Source organism: Pongo pygmaeus, chromosome 1, assembly GCF_028885625.2.
Source record: "Pongo pygmaeus isolate AG05252 chromosome 1, NHGRI_mPonPyg2-v2.0_pri, whole genome shotgun sequence".
Lineage (NCBI taxonomy): Eukaryota > Metazoa > Chordata > Mammalia > Primates > Hominidae > Pongo > Pongo pygmaeus.
In genome coordinates, this window is record NC_072373.2 from 31610699 (window position 1) to 31633398 (window position 22700).

Consider the following 22700-nt stretch of genomic DNA (forward strand, 5'->3'; position numbering starts at 1 on the left):
ATCCTCAATGTCTATACCTTAAACTTGTGGAAGACTCTTGAATCCTTAGGGGTTTAAGGAGTTCCTTCAAATTTAGCTCAGGATTATAATTAATCTAAACACCAAAGTCTGACCTAGCAAGGTAGCTTCTTGATTTGGAAACCGTTAGGAAGAACACTTGCATTTATTTTCTTTTGCTGTTATAACAAATCACCACAAAATTGGTGGCTTAAACAATACTATTAACTTATCATTCTTGAGGTCAGAAGTGCAAAATAGGTCTTACTGGGCTAAAATCAAGGTATTGGCAGGACTGCGTTCCTTCTAGAGGATCTAGAAGAGAATCAATTTTCGCTCCTTTTGTGACTTCTAGAGGCAGCCTACATTCCTTGACGTGGTGCTCATGCCCCATCTTTAAAGCTAGCAAAGGTAAATTGAACCCTCCTCACGTTGCATCACTCTGACCTCCTTTCATGTAGTCAAATTTCTTTCTGCCTCCCTCTTCCATTTTTAAGGACCTTTGAATTACAAAACTGGACCCACTCTGATAATCCAGGATAATCTCCCCACCTAAAAGTCCCTAATTTAATCAAATCTGCAAAGACCTTTTTATTATATAAGGTAACATTCACAGGCTCCTAGGATTAGGACATGTAGACTCTTTGGCAGGGCAATAGGGATTGGGGAAGCATTATTATGCCTAACAGAAAATTAATTGAAACTAATTGGTTCTCATTTCTATTGCAATATCCTAAATCCATTGTATTTTGGATATAATTATAGTCTCCTGTATTAAGCCAGAATGTTTACAATTAACAGAAGATATCAATGTATAGGAATTTTACACCTCTCATAAGACCTTAGTGAAGCCCATATCATAGCCTATATCATCTGATTTATGATTGTCCACTCCACTCCATTTCTGCTGTCTTGATGGGTAAATTAAACATTGAATAGCTCTGGTACCATTATGGCCTCCCATTTCCTCAACCTGTTAATAACTTTTTTCCCCATTTCATCTAAGCAACTTTCATGGTCCCATTTCATGTTTGGAAATATTCCTTGAAATGTTCCCCTCTGAAATTTTAAAGCCTAAAATTCTCTGTGATCACCATATCCCATAAATAAGAAGTACAGTATATATAACAGTCTGTCTTATTTTAATAAAGAAATAATAAATATACATATAATTGCACTTGTAACCAAAAATTCCTGGACAGATACACAAGAAAGGGTTGACAATAGATACCTCTGGAAAACATAACTGAGAATCAGTGAATAGTGTTTAAGGTTTTTACAATAAATATGTGTTGTAGTTTTAATGTTTTAAAAGGCAAACAAAAATTCTTCCTTATTTTTTTAAATGGATTTGAGGAGATTCATAAATCAAAGGAAGTAGAAAATTTCTAACAGAAACAAGAGAGAACCAGGGACATACAGAAGAATGAAAACAGCTCAGTATCTCTGGAGCTCAAAGTTCTTTACAGAATATGACAAAGATTAGTTAGAGAAATAAGCTTGGATCAGATCCTGAAAACTGTGTCTTGCAATAAGAAATTAAACTTTATCCTAGAGGCAATAAGAAGCCATTGAAAGGCATTTTAGCTGAATAATAATTGCATAATCGAATCTCTTTAGTGCTTGTGTGGTAAAATGCACTGAGTGAGAGTAAGACTAGGTAGACCAGGTTGAAGGGATTTTATGGCAATTAAAGTTAAGGAATTTTAAGGTGCCTAAATTAAGACAGTGATAGTATAAAGGGGAAGAGAGGCTGAATTTGAGAAAAACTTAAAAGGTAGAATAAACAGGACTTGAGGACTGATAGGATATGGATGATGCTGGAGGAGAAGGTAACTCACGAGTCTCTAGCTTGGGGAGATAGTTGGTGATGCAATTCACACTCAAGAGAAGATGCAGGAAAGTGTGTTATACACTGCGTTTAGGACATCTGGTGGAGATACACACAAAGATGGCAGTTGAAAATGTAAACCTGAAATGTAGGATCAAGATTGTGCAGATTTAAAATGGAAATCACTGGCATAGAGGTGGTAGTTAACATCTTTCAAGTAGAAGCATCCATTCAAAGATTATACAGAAGAAGAAGAAGAAAGAGAATATCGACTCCTTCTATCACTTTAGTTCTAACCCATTACCTATTACCAAAGTTTCTGCAATATTTATCCTAATGGGTTTCACTGCATCTATCATATCTTCTCAAATACATTTGTCTCACAATCAAATTTATATTCTTTTTATACCATCCACTTTCTCTAAAAAAACAGTAAATAATTTTCCACTACCTATAGGATAAACCACCAACTCCTTCGTCTTGAACTTTTTTGCAATTTTTCTTTCTCCCGCTCTCTAACATAAATATTAGCCTGTCAAATTGGTCTTGTCATTGTTCTGTCAACTTTTCCTACCATCGTTTTCCTTTTCATATCATCAGCCTACTTTTATCTACTTTCTTCTTTCCTCTATCAAAATCTCAATCATCTTTTGCAGGATCCAACTCACTTCCTTATCTGTCAAGAACGCTTTCCTAGATTATCAGAGACCAGAGAAAACTCGACATTTAAAAATATATACATTGTCTCTTACAGACACTTGACCATTTATCAAGTACTTGGTAAATGTTACTAAAAATTTTGTTAGGTTTCCTGGTTGGTTTCAGCTATATAAGTTTCATGAGAGTAGAGGCTATGTCTGATTTATTCACCACTATGTCCCTAGAGCTTGGAACTATTCCTGACATGTAAACATCTGTTGAATCAATACATAATCCTTTTTATTTCTCACAATATCTAGATGAGACCTTCCCATATAAAGGTTCCTTCATAATTATTTATTAATTGCTTATTTGGCTTCCTGGCTTCGTAAGGATAGACATATGAGTGAGGGAAATAATTTTCTTTGAGATGGCCTGAGAAAATTGAATGAGTTCCTTTGAAAACAAGAACAAATAAAGCTTTAAAATGACTTCCAAAAAAACTTCTGTAATCTATCTTCCATGTCTTTATTATTATTGTCCTATTTGCTATGTTTATTTTAAAGAAGATATTTAACTAACAGCTATAACCCACCAGCCTGTGATTATTAAGAAGCATTTTGTCATTCCTAATAACTAGGAATGCAAGGCTATGAATTGTGTTCTCTCAAAATTTATATGCTGAATTCCTAATACCCAGTACCTCAACATGTTACCTTATTTTGAAATAGGATCTGATATAGTTTGACTCTGTGTTTGCACCCAGATCTCATGTTGAGTTATAATTCCCATTGTTGGTGGAGGGATCTGGTGGGAGGTGACTGGATCATGGGGGTGGATTTTTGCCTTGCCATTCTCATGATAGTGAGTGAGTTCTCACGAGATTTGGTTGTTTAAAAGTGTGGCACTTCCCCCTTTGCTCTCTGTCTCCTGCCACCAGGTGAAGATGTGCTTGCTTCCTCTTCACCCTTCCACCATGATTGTAAGTTTCCTGAGGCCTCCTAGCCATGCTTCCTGTACAGCGTTTGGAACTGTGAGTCAATTAAACCACTTTTCTTCATAAATTACCCAGTCTCAGGTAGCTCTTTATAGCAGTGTGAGAACGGACTAATACAGGGTCACTGCAGATGTAACAAATGAAGATGAGGTCATACTGGAGTAGGGTAAGCACCTACTCTAATATGTGTGGTGTCCCTATAGCAAAGAAAAATTTGGACACAGACATAGGCATTGGGAGAACACCACGTGAGGAAGGCAGAGATCAGAGGAATGCTTCTAGGAACTGAAAAACATAAAGATTAGCAGCAAACCACCAGAAGTTAATGAAGAGGCATGAAGAGATTCTTTCTCACAGAGAAGGAACCAACTCTGCTGACACCTCCATCTTGGTCTTCTAGCCTCCAAAATTGTGATACAGTACATTTCTATTTTTTTAAGCCATCTGTTTGTGGTACTTTGCTATGGCAGCCCTAGCAAACAAGTACACTTAGAAAATTTGTCTTTTAGATGCATAAAGAGAAGCCTTTAATGAGGTTAGGACGCTGTGGTGTAGGCAGAGCTGTGCTCATTGTCCTCCTCAACTTCTGGTTCTCCAGGCTAGGGGATAAAATCCAACCCATCTTTGGAACCTGTGATTTCTTACAACTTTTTGATGTCTTAAATGCAGAATTACATTTGTAGTAATACAAAGCATGTTAATAATTCTCTTTTATTAAGACCTTACTATGTTCCTGACACTTTATACTCATACTCATTTTCTCTATCAATCCTCATTACAACCTCTTAAGGTAACATTTCTGCTTCATCTTACAGACAGGAAAATAGAGTTTCAGGTAGGCTAAATTACTAACCAAGATTATACTGCTGTTTAATGGAACTAAGATTTGAGTTCATATAGATCTAGTTTCAAAGTTCATACTACTTCTACTATAACACGCTGCAATTTTCATAATGATATGAAAACAAAAGAGCTAAATGTATTAAACTCTCAGATATAATGCTACCCTTTGAGTCCTTAACATTAGAAATAAAAAACTCTACCTTTCTAGGTCTAGATAGCAGGTTCCTGATATACTACCTTTAACTCCTTATAGGCAAAGTTGGTTTTGTGGTAAAAGGACCCTCTGCATTAACAAACCATGAATCTTTGTGACAGGACTATACTTCATGGAATTATTATCTGCAATGATATAAAACCTATATTTGTAACATTTCTTTTGCCATATAAGATAAAATAATGCATTAACCAGTATACAAAAAAACAAAATGGTTTCAGAAGAAGCTATGAAAAAAAATCAGTGTTTCAATTCTAATAATGGAATTATCCTTAGGCTAAAGACCAATTACTTAGCCTAGTTGCAAAAAAAATATGATAGCTTTGAATCTATAAGAAATTTTTTTTAGCATCTCCAACTTGTTTTTTTTCTGATTGGTTGAAAATCTTAGAAAGACTTTGCAATCTCTGAAAGCCTCAGAGCAAAGGGTCATCAGCAACACTGTGGAAGTTGAAGATATGTACAAGTATTCCATGGAAAATACAAATCGAGCAACTTTCTTTGGGGATAACATTGATAGCTGATCTTTCTAGGCTTACTAAGGAAAATAGTAAGAAATGATATCACAGTATGTTTAATATACAATGATTTCTGTAGAAATATCAATCAGATAATCAATAATCATCTCAATTATTTGTTTGAGCAATTAGTCATGCTATTTTGTAAACCTTTGCATCATTGGAAACAGAAAAAGAATTCTGAGTAATATAACTCTTTAGATAATCATCACTAAATTTTATATTTTGCTTGGCTAAGTCTGAGAAGCTTTAATCTTCTATAATATGTGTGGTAAAATGAATCTACCTCCTCAAAACTAACTGGAAAAAAAAGTTCCTTATTTTCTTACTCATCATATGTTGGGTTAACTCAATCAATTATTGAAAGAATCTGCTAAACACTCTACAGCTAATTATTTCACTTCAAGTAATTGCTATAAAGTGAAAAACTTTATAAAAATTACTTGAGATGCCTGCCAATTTTGTCTTTGATATGTTTGTGTAAATGTATAATTCAAATAAAGCATATTTTATGTGTACATGTATATATATCTTCTAACTGTTAAAATAATCCAAAATCCACTACAATGGATAAGAGGTAATTCTAATTTCCTTCTATATCAAAACACACCTTTAAAATATTTTATAATTATTATATAAATTATTATGTAACATAATTAGCACATGTATTACGTAAATGCAATAAATGATTATAATTTTATGTTATATTTTGTATTACACAATAATTTATAATAATTTATATTATACCAATATTATCATTAATATTTAGTATTATAATGTAATAATGTCTTATTTAGCATATAAATAATATTAAGATACATTATAAGACACATTGCAAAGATAATTGTGATACATTATAGAATAATGACAATCATAAAAAAGCCATTTTAGATTTAAAATGGTCTATTTATAAGTTATCTATGACTCTATTGGTGACAAAGTGTCTTAAGAGAGAGAAAGCGCCTGAGAGAAAGATGTCTGAATTAAGACCCAAATCCATGATGCTAATAAAATAATTTAAAATAACATATGCTATTAAATCATTCTTCATCTTTTTCAGTCATTTTCCTCAGTCATAAAGAAGCTAACTTCTTTCATTATATCTGATTTATTAAAACTACAATGTTATGTCAATAGATCAAAATGATATTTAGTCCACGTTAAGAAAAATGTTTCTTCCATCTTACTGGATCTTATTTTAGGCGTTTCATAAATATGTATGCTTTCACTATAGATAATTAAGAAACTTATCTTCACAGATACATAGATAGTGGTCATTTATCCTCAAAATGCCGATCTTTTTTTTGTCTTTTGAGTTGTCAAAAGAGTTTTTGCCATCAATACTGACCTCATTTAAATCATTTGCATGTTGAAAAATTATTGCTTTGGAACAGGTCAAGGGTGGCTTTACCTCTTCTCACAAATAAAAGATTTTTTACAGTATTAGGAAATAGAAAAATTAGAAAATTTAAGGTACCAAATATGTCACAGCTATTTTTGTTAAGCTAAGAACTCACATATTGTCATTTACATTTCGCAGCCATTCCTCTCTTCTGAGCTCCTCTCTGGCCAACTTTAATTCATCGATTGGTTCTGCCACCCGCAACGTTGGCTCCAAAGGCTTGTAGCGTTGTTCTAATACTTCGGTGATATCTCGGAAGGGCCCCTGACAAGACAGGATGAGGAACGTATTTTATATGGAAGTTTTTTTGAGGTATGATTGATGACCAAGGCTAGTGAACATCTACAAAGTATAGCAGGTTTACTAAGTTATTTTTAAAACGCCATTTGTTCTTCAGTGAGTTAGAATATATATGACATAATGTCACTTATTTTCAAGATATGTTCTCTCAAGTAAAATTGATTACATTTAAAAACTTTAAAATTAAACAGAAGTTTCCCCACTTACATCAAAAGATCTTCATGTTATAACTGATAAACTTGTTATAGGTTGCTTTGTTTTCTAATTTTACAAAGTACATTTTGTTTAGTATAATTAAAAAAAGAATTGTCTCCTTTTTTGAGTAAATACAAATATTAGGAAAAAATTCTAAGCATAGCTTTCCAACAGCCCTTCTACAAATAGAAATAGGAGAGCATGTGTTTTTTCATTAAGTTAAAATTTTTTGGTGAATGTCAAATGTCACATTTAATAGGCAGCCTCCTAAACACAGAAGAACCATAACTTTTATTTATTTTAAATGTTATTTATTTAAAATTCTAAACTCTATTGTTCAATTACTCTGATACCAATAGCAACCTTTTAATGACACAAATACTTAGCAGAAGAAAGTCCACAGCTGCACTGTGAAAAGTAACTTACAACCTATCCTGCTTTCAAGTTAGCTGTTATTTATACTAGTTACTAAAATCCACTGGTTGTCTAATTAGTATCATATTAGGCACAATACAAATCAAAGGCAGCTCAAGATTTTGCTGTGACATTAATTGCATATTGTTTCTTTTCCTTACTATTGTATAGGAGAGAAGTAATATTAAATGGACAAAGATTTGTAATCAAATTCCTTATTCTTAAAAATATCTCTTTAAATAGGTTATCACTAACAAGACACAGCTGGAGTTACTGCAAGCACTGAGTGAAGACTGTGGGGCTAATAAAAAGAAATGATTCACGCCTCATTTATGTTCACTTATGTTTTACATTAATAGAAACCAATAATAGGAACCAGTTACCATAAAAGTCATGGACCGTAAATAACACAAATGGCAAATAAGTATCATCTAGTACTTTTCACAGCTGGACAGGAGGATTGCTATATTTGAAAGTAGTTAATGGATTTTTATTGGAATTTTACTTTTTAAAGGTACAGTAACATGATTCCAAGTCCACTATTAAGAAATCAAATGGGATTTCTTTTTTTTCTTATTCTTATTCTTTTACTTTGAAAGAGTCTACGACTTAAAAAATTGATATTTGGTTTTATGACAAGGGATAAACTATTTCTCTATGCCGATGTTCATCATATGTAAAATGGAATAACTACATCACAGAATTTCTCTTAAGATGTGTACGATAATGTGACACCCTTACCATGTACTTAGAACACAGCAAACACTCAAAATGGTTCCCACTACATTGTTATTATTATTACCATCATAATTATTAGTTTCAAGAAGAGTTTTTAAAAGGTTTTGAGCAATAGTAGCATCAAAGAAATACACAATGGCCCAAGGCTATGACTTTGAAGAGACCAGCATTCACATGGAGCAGTGGTATTCTTGGTGGCCACGCTATGCCTTCTAACCTTTGTTGATAAGCAAACATAACACATATCTACTTGTAGCCTTACTCTACTATTGTTCTGGAACTTATTAGTTCCCATAAGACTAGAAAATGAAAGAGAAGAAGCCCTGCTTAGGATTAGAATGAAAGTAAACTCAGTCTTCCTTTTGGGTTCACTACCACCTTCATGATCCCTGACCTTTGTGCAGTCGTGTCCATGTCCCTATGTCTTTGCAGTGTCTGGTCCACACATTTATACCTCAGACAATTAGCATCTTGTCTTTGAGCTCAATAGTCTTCCAGCTCCTTGGTTAGTGAACTTGACACCAGCTGTCAAGTTTCTCTTCCGTCACATTTTTGTTGATTTATATTTCTTTTGAAAAACTGCCTTTTTTGGATATCAGGCAATCATCTATCCCAGTCATGCCTAGAGTGACATGGGAACCCAGGTTTTGTAAATATATATCTATATCTATGTGTACCTTTCACCTATCAAACTTTAGATCTGCTGATTGTACTTATTTCCAATTAATCCCTAGAATACCTAGATCATCCAAGACTCAACTTGACCCTACAGGTATTTCTGGACTCTTAGCTATGGTTTTTCAATGTTTAGTTTATGTTGCCTCCACCTAAGCCCTGGTTGTGAGAGTAAATATATTTATGTTCTGCTGTATTTTTCATAATTCATGTTATTTATAGTCATTTTATATGTTTAAGCTTAATTATTAAAGCCATAAAATTGTCCTAGATGTTTAAAAAATTCACCTGGCAAGTAAAGCTACTCTGATTGGAGTACAAATATTATCATTTGGGCATAATCTTAAATGTCACCAATGAGATATATACTTTTTTATTATTGGGTAACACACAGGAATATGGCTCAGAAAAAAAAAAAAAAAACGAAACAAAACATAAAACAATCCCATTTGGGGAAAAAGAAAAAGAAGAAGGGAAAGAGAAAAGAAAAAAGAAGAATGGTGAAGAAAAGAGGCAAAGGAAGTAAAGAGAGGAGAAGGAGTTAAGAAAAGATGACAGAAGGAAGATTGAGAAGGAAGGAAAGATAAGAGAATGAAGAATAGGGCAGTAGGGATGACATGGCCAGAGGAAAAGAAGGAGGAACTTAAAATAGGGAAGTAAGGAGACAGAAGAAGAAGGAAAGAAAAAACGCTGAAAGAGAAAATAAATAATACAAGAGAAGGGAATAAAAAAGAGAGAAAGAAGAAAAGAGAATATATTAGTCGTGATCGTTATTTTGTAGCATGCTAGATAAATGTAATTCAGGAGTATACGTGTTTATATATATGTAAGTATACATATATACATATATAAATACATATTTTTAAATTCCACCATATGTTTATGTATTCTCTATATAAACATATATTTCTCTCTCTCCGTACACAGACACACACACACACACACACAAGTTGTTTTACAAATGTGTGTATTTTTCTATTTTTATACTTATACCATATATATATATCTTCCATATGGGCTGATATACCATTTATACATACATATTTTCCATATACCTATACATCATCCATACATTATTTCTGTACATGTACCTTTCGCCTATGCATTCCATACATACTAAATACACTTATGTATATAGGTATATGTGTACATAGGATGGTGCGGAGGAAGAAAGCCATGTAAGGAATGAAGATGGTTGTACAGAGGTTGTATTGAGAAACAGAGATGAAGAATGAATACTGACAAGTGTAGAAGAATACACATCATTAAAAGTTTATTAAAAGCAGGGCAATAAAGCAAATGTAATAACATTATAAAACACCTATACCATAATATTACATGTTTAATGGTTAATGTTGTGAATATTGTATAGTGGGGTACTTTGGTTCAGATGACCTTCATGGTGTTTCCAGCTCAGAAATATTTACATGCCCTGATTTTATTCATGCCATGTAATTTTCACATTTCCTAGAAAGTTGTACGCAAAACTACTCTATGAATTCCATGTAGTACCAATAGCTATACAAATCAATATAGCATGCAATGTGGTTTTTTATTATTATTATTTTTTGGGATAGAGTCTTGCTCTCTCACCCACACTGGAGTGCAATGGTGTGATCTCGCCTCACTGCAATCTCCGCCTCCCAGGTTCAAGCGATTCTCCTGCCTCAGCCTCCCAAATAGCTGGGATTACAGGCATGTGCCACCATGCCCGGCTAATTTTTGTATTTTTAGTAGAGGAGGGGTTTCACCGGCCAGGCTGGTCTCGAACTCCTGACCTCGTAGGTGATCCACCCGCTCCGGTCTTCCAAAATGCTGGGATTACAGGTGTGAGCCACCGCGCCCAGCCGCAGTGTGGATTATTAAAAATTTAAATATGCAATGTTACATCTACCTTAACTGCTTTTGAGCAGTTAATACATTTAACACACTGAACACTTAATATATATGCAATGGAAATGCTAGAGTTATTATTTTCTTGATAGAATAATTAATAAATTTAATTGTTTGTTGATGCAATGTTATATGTTATATATGCAATGTGATGATTACTTACACTAATAGAAAAATAGTAATGTACATAATTCAAAATAGCAAAAATTCAGTTATAATATAAAATTCATTTTATATTTACATTTAAAACTATTGTAAATGCTTTCACTAGAATATTGATATAACTCTTATTTAAAAAGGAATAATGAAACCATATTCTGAAGATATATCCCCCTAAAAAACTGAAAATTTTCCTACTATCTCTTCTGTCCCCTTGCTCACTCCACTGTGCTTGTCACTCCATTTTAGTAAAGGAAAGAATGATCAGATTCAGATAAATGGATTAGTTTACTAGGTAATTGAGAATGCTGATACATGGGCCTGGCGTGATGGCTTATTCCTGTAATCCCAGCACTTTGGGAGGCCGAGGCAGGCAGATCACCTGAGGTCAGGAGTTCGAGACCGGCCTGGCCAACATGGTGAAACCCTATCTCTACTAAAAATACAAAACTTAGCGGGGCATGGAGGCAGGTGCCTGTAATCCCAGCTACTCAGGAGGCTGAGGCAGGAGAATCGCTTGAACCTGGGAGGCAGAAGTAATTGTGTGCTGAGATCCCTCCACTGCACTCCAGCATGGGCAACAGAGCAAGACACCATCTCAAAAAAAGAATACGGATATAAATAGAATATCATAGGAACTGAATCAGAGATGAAGAAAAAGAGAAAGCAGTCCAAGGGGGAAACTGACTATATATTTTCAATTATATTTTATAGCTCTTTCTCTAAGACAGCATAAACCATCAGTTAATAGTATTAATTATCAGTTAGTAGTTTTGAGAGAGCAAAAAAAAAGATACAAATAAAGGGGATTAAGGATGTAATTATAGAGAATGGAAACACAACATATACCACAAATAATTACAGTAAAGTGGGAGATTTTTAATGAAATAGAAAGCAGGGCTATCTTATTGCAAGGATGATTCAATGGTTGGGGGTGTAAAAGGCAGTCTCTAAGATGACTCCCAAGGGCCCCTGCCTCCTGGTATCCATACCTTTGTGTAGTCTTTTGCCCTTGAATATAAAATAGACTTACTCATTTCAAACATGGCAGAAGTGATGGGATGTCACTTGTAGCATTAGCTTTATAAGCCTGTGGCTTCTGTTTTGAAAGCTGTCTCTCTCTCTCTCTCCCCCTAGGATCACTCACCCAGAGGGAAGTGAGCTACCATGTTGTGAGGCAGCTCTGTGAAGATGCCAATGTGAGGAGGGGCTGAGGCATGACAACACCCAACCATGTGAGTGAGGGAACCAACCAAGAGGATTTCACTGCCCTCCTAACCCTACCCTCCATCTGAGCCTTCATATGAGATCACGGTCATGGTTGACATCTTTTTTTTTTTTTTTTTTTTTTAGAGGCAGGCTCTCGCTATGTTGCCCAGGCTGGTTGTGAACTCCTGGGCTCAAGTGATCCTCCCACCTCACCCTCCCAAAGTTCTGGGATTATAGGCATGAGCCACTGTGCCTGGCCTGGCTGACATCTGGACTACAACATCATGAGAGAACTTGAGTAAGAGGAACTCACCAAAGGCAGTACCTAGAATGGCAAACCCACAGAAACTGTGAAGTAACAAATGTATGTTGGTTTAACCCAATAGATTTTGGAGAAATTTATTATACAGCAATACAGATACACAAGGGCCGCCTATGCAGGGAGCTAATGGTCAGGAGTTCTGGGAGTTTAACTGTGTGAGCCAAATCTAACACAATGTAGTTGATACTACATGGTGGCAGCTTAATTATTGATTGGGATGATAGACCTGTGGCTCTCCAGGACTTTTAGGATGGTGACAATCATCACTCACCCCACCCCACTCTACCCTTTAGCCTCAGGAAGTCATTTGCCAAACCTGTTGTACTACAATCTAGTTATAGTGAAGATTTCCCATCTCTACTATGAGTCTTGCTTTGTTTTCAGCTATCTCTAATTCTCAAATTTACATTTTTAAAATTACTCAAACCCAAGTTATGTTTAAAATGGCATATAAAGACATATAGCTTCAAATGAGAGGTTAAATTCAATAAAATTGATAGTACATATATTCCCAGCAACAACAGGTTATAACAAGTAGTGGTATAACAATATTTTTACATAAAAAAATCTAGATTCTAGGAAATAATCCATGTTTTAACTTCTTATTCATTATAACAAGATTTAATGCCAAAGAAGTGTTTGTTCACTTCTTTGGTATATATTTGTAAATTACTTTATGTTTATTATTTAAAATTAGAGTTGCAAAAAATAATTTTCCTCTGGTCAAAAAAATGGAACAAAACAATAATCTATATAGATAGATAGATAGATTATAGACTATATATATAGAGAGAGAGAGAGATCGGTTGCCAGGCTGGAGTGCAGTGGCACGATCTCGGCTCACTGTAATCTCCGCCTCCCGAGTTCAAGTGATTCTCCTGCCTCAGCCTCCCGAGTAGCTGGGACCACAGGGTGCACCACCACGCCCAGCTAATTTTTGTATTTTTAGTAGAGATGGGGTTTCACCATGTTGTCCAGAATGGTCTTGATCTCTTGACCTTGTGATCTGTCTGCCTTGGCCTCCCAAAGTGCTGGGATTACAGGCGTGAGCCACTGTGCCCAGCCCTATATTTTTAAAAAGCAAGACACTATAACAGAGTAGAGAAGGAGCCCATAGAATGGGAGAAAATATTTGCAAACCATGTATCTGATAAGGCATTAATACCCAGAATATATAGAGAACTCCTAAAACTCAACAACAAAAAACAGCCCAATTCAAAAATGGGCAAAGGACTTAGAATAGACATTTCTTCAAAGAAGACACACAAATGGCCAACAGGCACATAAAAAGATTCTCAACATCGCTAACAATTAGAAAAATGCAAATCAAAACTGTAACAAGAATGTGGAGAAATTGGAACCCTTGTGCCCTGTTGATGGGAATGGAAAATGTGTACAGATGCTATGGGAAACAGTATGGCAGTTTCTCAAATAATTAAAAATATAATTACCATATAATCTGGCAATTCCACTTCTGAGTATATTCTTAAAAGAAATGAAAACACAAGTCTCAAGAAGATCTTTTACACCCATGTTCACAGCAGCATTATTCACAATACATAAAGTGTGGTCGCAACTCAAATGCCTATTGGCAGATAAATGGATAAACAAAATGTGGTATGTACATAAAATAGAATATCATTCAGCCTTAAGAAAGAAGGAAATTCGGACACATTCTGCAACATGGATGAACTTTAAGAACATTGTGCTAAGTGAAACAAGTCATGTCAGGGGATGGGGCAAAGCGAAATGGAGAGTTGCTTAGTGGGTATAATTTTAATTCTACAAGACGAAAAGAGTTCTAGCGACAGCTGATTGCACAAAAATATGAATGTACTTAATCCCACTAAACTGTATAGTTAAAAATGGTTAAATTAAGACAGTGTTATATAAAAAGTGCAAAAAAACAGTGAGAATAAAATTAATGACAGAATTCTTATATAGCAAATTAGTACCTGACATTGCTTTCTATTAATAGGTGGTAGAATTTCAGACCGAGGAAAAGAACGGGTGCTTGTACAAGCTAGCCAATCAGTAAGGCTGGTGGAGTCCTTCTGCTTAACTTTAGGTCTTCGGTGTGTTAAAGGCTTTGCCTTTTGTAATTGCAACTCCCGTGGATCAGGTTCTTTTCTGAAGGGTGAATTGTATATTCCTGGAATCTAAAGAAGAAGAAAGCAATTTTGATTTTTATTTTTAATTTTCAGATGAAATAAAAGCAAGATACAGTTGTACCATGAAATTTTTTCTTATGTTTAAAGAATATTTTAAACTACAACTGTGGTTCTCAACCAGAGGTGGACTCCAGATTTACCTAAGGAGATTTTACAAAATACTCATACTTGTCTTTACTCTAGACCAACAATTTCAATATCTTTCAGGATTGAGCACTAAACATTTTAAAAACTAGTGAGCTCAAGTTCCTATCTGTCACACAGACTTTTTATATCACTATACTTAAGAAAAAATTACAGTAAGACCCTAAGCCATTCATTTTGTATTCTAACTATATGCTATGTATATTTAACTATACGTGAAAGTCATACATTCATTCACAGGAAGTCAAATATACAATGCTTGAACAAGTTTCAGGTACAAAATACGTACTCAAATATTTGACGGATTATTTTAATTATTATTCATTACATAAACTAAGGGCAGCTATCTTGACTTTTGTACTTTAATAATCAAATTGGTATCACCTATAATGCTACAGGTATCGCCTATAATAGAGGCTATAATACTATATTATACATCACTCAAAATAACATCCTGTATTTCATGAGTTGTATTCATGTGGTTAGGTGCTATGCTTCTGTAGTGTCATATTATCCTTGCTGTTCTATCAATGACTTTGTCATGTACTGCATCAAAATAGTCAAGAGTACCTACCACACAATAGAGGTTCAATAGATGTATGTGTGACAAATGTTAAGTCAAATTTAGCAGTGTCCATTTTTGAAAATTTAATGTTGTTTGAATATACAAACTGCATAGAACAAAATTTTGATGGTATTATATTTTAATGGTATTAGATACCAATCTTTGATATATGGTTCCATGAAGTCTTATATCAAAATATATACACATATGTGTATATGTAAATATCATACACAAATGCATATTTAAAAGGAGAAGTTACATTTTAAAGGGCAATATAACTTGTTTGGTGTCTTTGTAGACACTCTGGACTATATATTAAATGTATCCATTCTTACTAAAAATGTGATTTCTCTTATGCCATCAACATATCTATAAACATTCCTGTATGCTACATTTACTTCATGGAATCAGCAGTTCCAAAGCATTAACTAAGATAGCTGTCTTTGAAAAACTAAGAAAAGTTTATATTTCTAGCCTAACTCAGCAATAAGTGTTAACCTCTATCAAATACCTACCCAGGCTGTAGTCAACGTCCTATCCCAAATGCGATATCTTATCCGAAATGCAACATCCTATCCCAAATGCAATGTCCTATCCCAAATGCAACATCATATCCCAAATGCAACGTCCCATCCTAAATGCAACGTCCTATCCCAAATGCAATGTACCATTCAAAATGCAACGTCCCATCCCAAAAGCAACGTCCTATTCCAAATGCAACATCCTATCCCAAATGCAACATCCTATCCCAAATGCAACGTCCTATCCCAAACGCAATGTCCTATCCCAAATGCTTCCTTACTGTGGGGATAACCACCACAACACCTATCACATTACACTGTTTCAAAATTATATTTGCATGTATGTCTTCCACAAGCTAGAAGTTGGAGCACAGAGAGTCTGTTCCAGGTATTTTTGCAACCCCAGGGCCTAGCAGGGTACATGGCACTTAGTAGGCACTCAATAAATGAATGTTAAATGCTCATCTAGAAGAACAATGTACAATTGAGAAAGGCCCATGAAAACTTCTATTTCACTCTTGCTTTCCAAAGCAACATAAATATCTTAATAAAAAGTTTGAGACTTATTTCAAAATTGTATTGACTGCTTTCAAAGAATATACAGATTATACCATTTTTCTCTTTTTTAACAGAACAGTTTCAATTTGCTTTAAAACACATTGTCAAAGACCTACTTGAGTCACCTCCAACTCAAATTTTCCTATTTTATAATTGGAGACTAAATTTTATTGGATACAAAGCAGTTAATGTAAATGCATTTAAACATTTAAAAATATTTTTGTACTGGCTCTTCTTAGAGATTTATTCTCTATTACAATTGATACAAGAAAAACACTGTGTGGAAAAACATTAAAGGCAGTTATGTAAACCATTTTTAATGTCATGTTAACATGTTCTCTCTATAACAGTAAATATAGACAAGGTAAATACACAGACAATAGCTTTCCATGGACAGTAATTTTTAAGTGGATGGCAATTATAAAGATAATTTCTAGGGTGATTTTCTAAGATTAGAATTTATTGATTGTACCAAGAAAAAAATAAATGTTATATTTTTAAAAGACTATTGTGACGTAAAGTATAACTAAATCTACAGTCTATAAAAATGATATGAGAATACCATTCTCATCAGTGACGATCTAATAAACTGAAGTCTGTTAGTTTTTTATTAACATTGCTACAGCCTTACAGATTAAAATGGTAAAATACATACAATTTAGCTAGATTATAATTTATCATTTGAAAATATCTACCTACCTGAATAACTGCTACCGGCTATTAACTTTACCCCATTAGAAATCCTCTTTGATCGCCTTGCACATTTGCATGCACGTGTATACATAGGCTAGATGGGAAATGCAAATGGATCAGTAGACATGATAGCTTTCTTAAATCATATTTTGCAACCTATATGGAGACCTCCTCATGTGTATTCTCTTTGCAATTTAAATCAAATATAGATCGAAAATATATTTTAATTGAATTTCAAATGTATCATTTAAAGTCTTCAAGGTGTCAGTGTTTTAGAAATTAATTTAATACATTTGCTAAGTTATGTCAATAAAAACAGTCCAGCACTCCCACGATCCTTACAGCAAGTAAATACCCTATTTATTTATATTGATACAGTATTCATTTACTTGTTATTTCTTTAAATAAGTACAACAACCTTAACATACTATTGTCTCAATTGCCATATTTCATCATTAGTAAGCCACCTATGAATAATGGTTTCTTGTTGATTTTTAAAAATATTACTATGAGTCACAAAAGACAGGGTTAATCCTCGGGGACCATGGCATATTTTTCAGTTTTCACATTTTTCACAACTTAGAAGGCCTACTGCCAAGCTAGCTTTGGGGACTTCATTTTCAGCAATAATTTTCTAGAGTGACCAACACTATGGGGAAATCTGTGCTAACTGCTTAAAAAAAAAAGAAAAAGCCTACAACTGAGTTATTTGCAGTACTGTCATGCTAACATTCAACTCAATAAGACCCAAGAAATCTCAGGAGAGGACTCTGCTAATAGCTTCTTACTGACCTCCTTGCATCAGGCCCGGCTGCTGACTGGTGGCCCAGTGGTGAATATGGCAAATGAGGTGTGAAAGCACTGATTTTTTTTTAAAGGCTACGATTCTGACTCGTCAAAAGGCAAAAAAAAAAAAAAAAAAGGCAATGAGTTATATAATAGATATATATTTTTCTTGAATTTCCCCCTTCAGACTCTCCATCATGGGAACTTAAGCATGACCTAGAATATTAATTATGTCAGGTTGAGCAACGAGCAAATGTACCATTTGTTACCCAGTCACCCTTAGCATTACATTAATATTTTGAACCATTCTGTATTTCTAACAATCTATCAATTGGCTCTTTTTCTCAGTTTTTATTCTTATACTTAAGTATTATGTGGAAAAGTGTTAAAATGGTACAATTGATTTGAAAAGAAATTGATATACTTGTTTTATTTGGAGCACCTACTATTTTATTCCATGAAAAATGTTTTTTATGGCCATTTTCCACTCATACACTGACCTTTACTTTGTAATTGCCTGGGGGAAGCTATAGTCTAATTTTTTTCTCTTCTCTTTGTTACCAACGTGTACTTTTAAAACAAGTTTCTATGAAATAGGAAAAATAAGACACAGGATAGTGTACACCTACAATTCCCAAATCACAATTACTAATGTCCTAATTTCATATTTTACCATAACAGAAATAACAATTTCTCATGATTTCCAAGGAACTGTTTATTCCGGGTATGAAGAACGATTAAGTATTCAGGATAGGTGGAAGAATTCAAGTTTTACTTTTACAAATGACAATTACGCAGCAAAAAAGAGTGGCTGACCACAAATAGGAATAAAATTTAAAACTATTTTCTTGCCTCGATTAAAAATTTCTGAATAACATGACAGAGAAACAGTTCCTAAAGGAGGTGTGTCTAAAATATGTTTGGTTTCTATGTTTTAATCACATTTGCTTTTAAAAAATGATATACTAAGCCAGTAGGGAAGAGTAGTAAAGATCTCTCTCTAATAACTAGAAAAGTACAAGTGGGCCAAATAACTGTGAATGAAATATTTGCTAGGGTAGGAACTGCTGAATCTACACTGACCAATGTACTTCATCATAATTATCAGGACATACTACTACCAGAGGATTTATAAAAATCCCACTCAGCAAATAATTGCCCTGCTGTTAGGAGATAGTCAGTGTTAACACACTGTCACAATCCAGCATTTAGTAAGATATTCTACATTCAATTACTCTTGCTCAGAACTAAAAGGAAACATGGTCATTTCTCAGCTACAGCAGTTATTTCAGACAATAGTTAACCCTCAGATATAGTACCCCAGAAGGAATAAGAATTTCATGGAAACAGGGATTCACAAAGGATACATCTGGTCAGAACTTATCTATATAAAGAAATATTTTTAAAAACTATTACTGATGTCAAATGCTTTTAGTCTTCTTTGTTTTACTTTAGTTAAGAAGGAATTTTTAAATGTTTTGAGCCATACTACAGAGTTGGGTCACATTAAATGCGGATCCCAGAAAGTTGAAAAAGTAACTTGAAGGGATCATTTGGAGCTCTTCCAAGAACTCAAGCCCTAAAGAACACCACCAAAAGGGGCATTTCAGCCAAGATCATGAGGTTGTTTGTATGCTTATTCTAAGACCATTCTTCCTGAGTTCCTCAGGGGTGCAGCTAAGAGAGTATTTAAAAAATAATAACTGCATTCAGCTTGAGTTTGTTTGGAGAAGTCTAGAACTCCTCAGAGGGATATAGTGCAAGGGGAAAGCAGATCTATTGGAAAATTCACCTTTAGAAGGTTCCCCTAACAATAGTGCTACACCATCTTCATTCTGGAACACATTCGTTTTTTCCTCATGTATTTCATATACCAAAGGTACACTTCGATTTTTTTCTCACATGATGGAAAATAAATATTGCAAATGAAATATTACCTTTGATGTAGCTAGTTAACTAAAATGTATATCTTTAGCAATCATTTTGATATCTTCATCCATATGATCATACATTAAACATCCTAATGAAATGTTTATCAAAATGAAGAAATTTAAATAGAATACTGAGAAAGGGTCCACCTTGCTAGATCCAAAATAGGCACAGAGGCAAATAAAAAGTTATCACTCCCATCAAGCTCTTCTCAGTGGTGGGGGTGGATGGGATTAGGAGAATGGTTTTGTGATTGACTATTACATAACTAGCCAGCAGTAAGTGCCCTCTAATAACTTTTGAAGAGGTACACATCAAAGGCTGCAGTAAAAGTATATGTTCTGTGTAAAAAATATTCAAATTTGTTCTAAAGATGAGTAGAGCTGACCAGGCACGGTGGCTCACGTCTGTAATCCCATTTTTAAAAAAGTAAATGGCACCACCAGCTCCTCAGCTTCTTAAGTCAAAAACCTGAGAATCATCCATGATGACTACCGATTTTCCCCTACCCCATATATCCAACCCACTAACGAGTTCTATTAATTCTAGCTCCAAAATACATCTTGAATCCATAGGCTTCTATTCATATCCATGGCCACCATCCTTGTCCAAACAACCATAATATCTTTACCGAAGTGCTTCACACTTACAGGTTCTCTCCATCTGCTGTGCTTACCCCCATCTGCAAGGAAGTCCGAGTAATAAAAATAAAACAAGTATTTTCGTTCCTTAATAAAAACCTGTCATTAGCTTTTCAATGCACCTAAGAAGATCTCATAAATTGTTGACAAGGCCCATTCTTTTCTGTTCCAACCTCATTTTAGCCACTCTCTCATCCCTCACTACACAGCAGCCACATTTTTTTTCCATTTCTTCAATACATGCCAGTTATATCCATGACTCAAACTCACCAAAAATGTTTTTTTTTTTCCATCTGCTTATTTGCCTGGCCAAATCACACTCATCCTTAAGAATTCACACTAAATATCATTTCTTAGGAAGACTTTTCATGACCCACACACATTCTAAATTAGACTGTCCTATTCTATTCTTTCTCTCATGGGACCCTTTTCATTTTCTTCATGGTACTTATAACTAATTGTATGCATATATGAGTAACTGTTTTATAATGTCTATCTCCCCAAGTCCAGTTTACATTCCAAAAGGACAAGGACTGTGTCCATTTTCTTGGCCTCTACATATGACAAGTTGTTGGTTCTCAACTCTGGCTGCTCATTAGAAGAATTTGAAAAATAGTGATGTTCAAGCTCTTCTCTAAATTAACTCATTCAGAATCTTTGAAGCATGCGTCTGAGCATTTGTCTAGTTTAGTTAGTGGGGTTGTTTTTTTGTTTGTTTTTTTGAGACAGGGTCTTACTCTGTCACCCAAGATGGAGTGCAGTGGCAACCACTGCCTCCTGAGTTCAAGCAATTCTCCCACCTCAGCCTCCCCAGTAGCTGGGACTACAAGTACACACCACCACGCCCAGCTAATTTTTGTGTTTTTAGTAGACATGGGGTTTCACCATGTTGGCCAGGCTGGTGTCAAACTCCTGACCTCAGGTGATCTGCCTGCCTCGGCCTTCCAAAGTGTTGGGATTATGGGCATGAGCCACCATGCCTGGCCTAGTTTAGTTTTGTTTTTTAAAGCTGATGTGCAGCCAGGGCTGAGAACCCTAACTATTGCTTATTTCCATAACTGGCATAGAGTAGACAATCTATCGTGACCTGAATAACTGATATAAAACCACAGGTCTACAGAGAGGTTAAAATTTCTTATTCAGAGGTAAGGAAAAAGAGCAATGAAAATAAAGGATGAGATAGATGGGGAAACATTCCATAGAGTAGAATCAAAAGGCATCGATACTGGATTAATTAAGAGGAATGTGAGAGAATGTGGAGTCATGGAAAAGCTTGGGTTTGGAACCAAGTCAGAGAAGGTAGAAAGAGGAATACTAATATCTGTTTTGGAGTTATTAGGATTGAGCTCCCCTTAACACATTCAGGTTGAGAGGTCCAGTATATTGTTGTAAGAGTGGGTCTGAAACTTAAAAAAGAGGTCGTAGCTAGCAACTGGAGTGTTTTCTAAATAAAAATAGCTAAAGGTGTGAAAAATGGATGGGGTTACTGAGGGAGAGTGTAGACTGAGAGAAGAGCCAAGGGGAAAGTCTTAGGAGTGTGCACATTAAAGAAATAAGCGGGAGAAGAGAAGCCCATGAAGGGCACTCAAAAGAGCAAACAGTGAGGGAGGAGAAGCAGGACACAAGGGAGAAGACCATTTCATGAAGGAGGTCAGAAGTGTCAGATGCTATGAAGAGGTGGAACAGCATGAGGACGGAGAATGCACACCTAGAATGGTAATTAGAAGGTGACGGGTGACCTCTGCAGCAGCAGATTCTGTTCTTGTGGCTGATATTATACTGTAATTCAATGAATGTGAGAAAAGAAAGCAGATTTCTCTTCAACCCTACTGCATTTTGAAAGACTTTGCGAGAGATTCCATTTAAAGAACTTTCTGGGACATCTTCCTAACTAAACAATTCTCTCTTTACATGTAAATATCAGGTCATTATTTTACTGATCCTTGAAAAAAACCAGACTAAAATTGCTTGTTTTCTTGCTTAGGCAATTTCTCTAGGCTTGCTGCTTTCTCTAAACTCTATCAACGCCCTACCCCTACCCCTAGTCCACTCTCTACCTCCAATATGCCTTCATTGATCTCCTTTATCTGCAACCTCTCAAGACTGATTCCTGCTCTTCCATTTGAGTCACAGTCTTGATAAGTTTATGAATAATTAGGTAATTCTGATAAATGTTGATGTGGAGATATATATATATGTATACTAGAAGTACACTATTCTGTGGAGTCAGGATGCCTGGTGTTTGAGCAGTATCGGGAAGGAAGAGAAGGAGTTTGGTGTATAAGGTGTGGCAAGGCATTCTCAGAAAACAACAAGAGTGCAAAGTAACAGAACCTTTAAATAACT

General features: G+C 34.9%; 1 protein-coding gene and 1 long non-coding RNA gene across 10 annotated transcripts in view; one reads left to right on the forward strand and one right to left on the reverse strand.

Moving 5' to 3' along the window:
- The window catches only part of LOC129031715 (uncharacterized), a 54543-nt gene extending 41472 nt beyond the window's left edge, over positions 1–13071 (forward strand). The window contains exons 2-5 of one of the 3 annotated variants that reach the window (XR_008501101.1): positions 6580–6753; positions 8823–8860; positions 11953–12050; positions 12169–13071. This is a non-coding gene — a long non-coding RNA (uncharacterized LOC129031715). The remainder of the gene's footprint in view (positions 1–6579; positions 6754–8822; positions 8861–11952; positions 12051–12168) is intronic. The other 2 variants (XR_008501102.2, XR_008501103.1) reach the window with 2 other exon arrangements.
- SPATA17 (spermatogenesis associated 17) overlaps positions 1–22700 on the reverse strand; it is a 233311-nt gene that overhangs the window by 82196 nt on the left and 128415 nt on the right. For all 7 annotated transcript variants that reach the window (XM_054478256.2, XM_054478281.2, XM_054478296.2 and 4 more), the window contains 2 exons: positions 14302–14505; positions 6557–6705 (listed from right to left, as the gene is read on the reverse strand). In XM_054478256.2, the coding sequence (XP_054334231.1) occupies positions 6557–6705; positions 14302–14505 (353 nt within the window). The remainder of the gene's footprint in view (positions 1–6556; positions 6706–14301; positions 14506–22700) is intronic.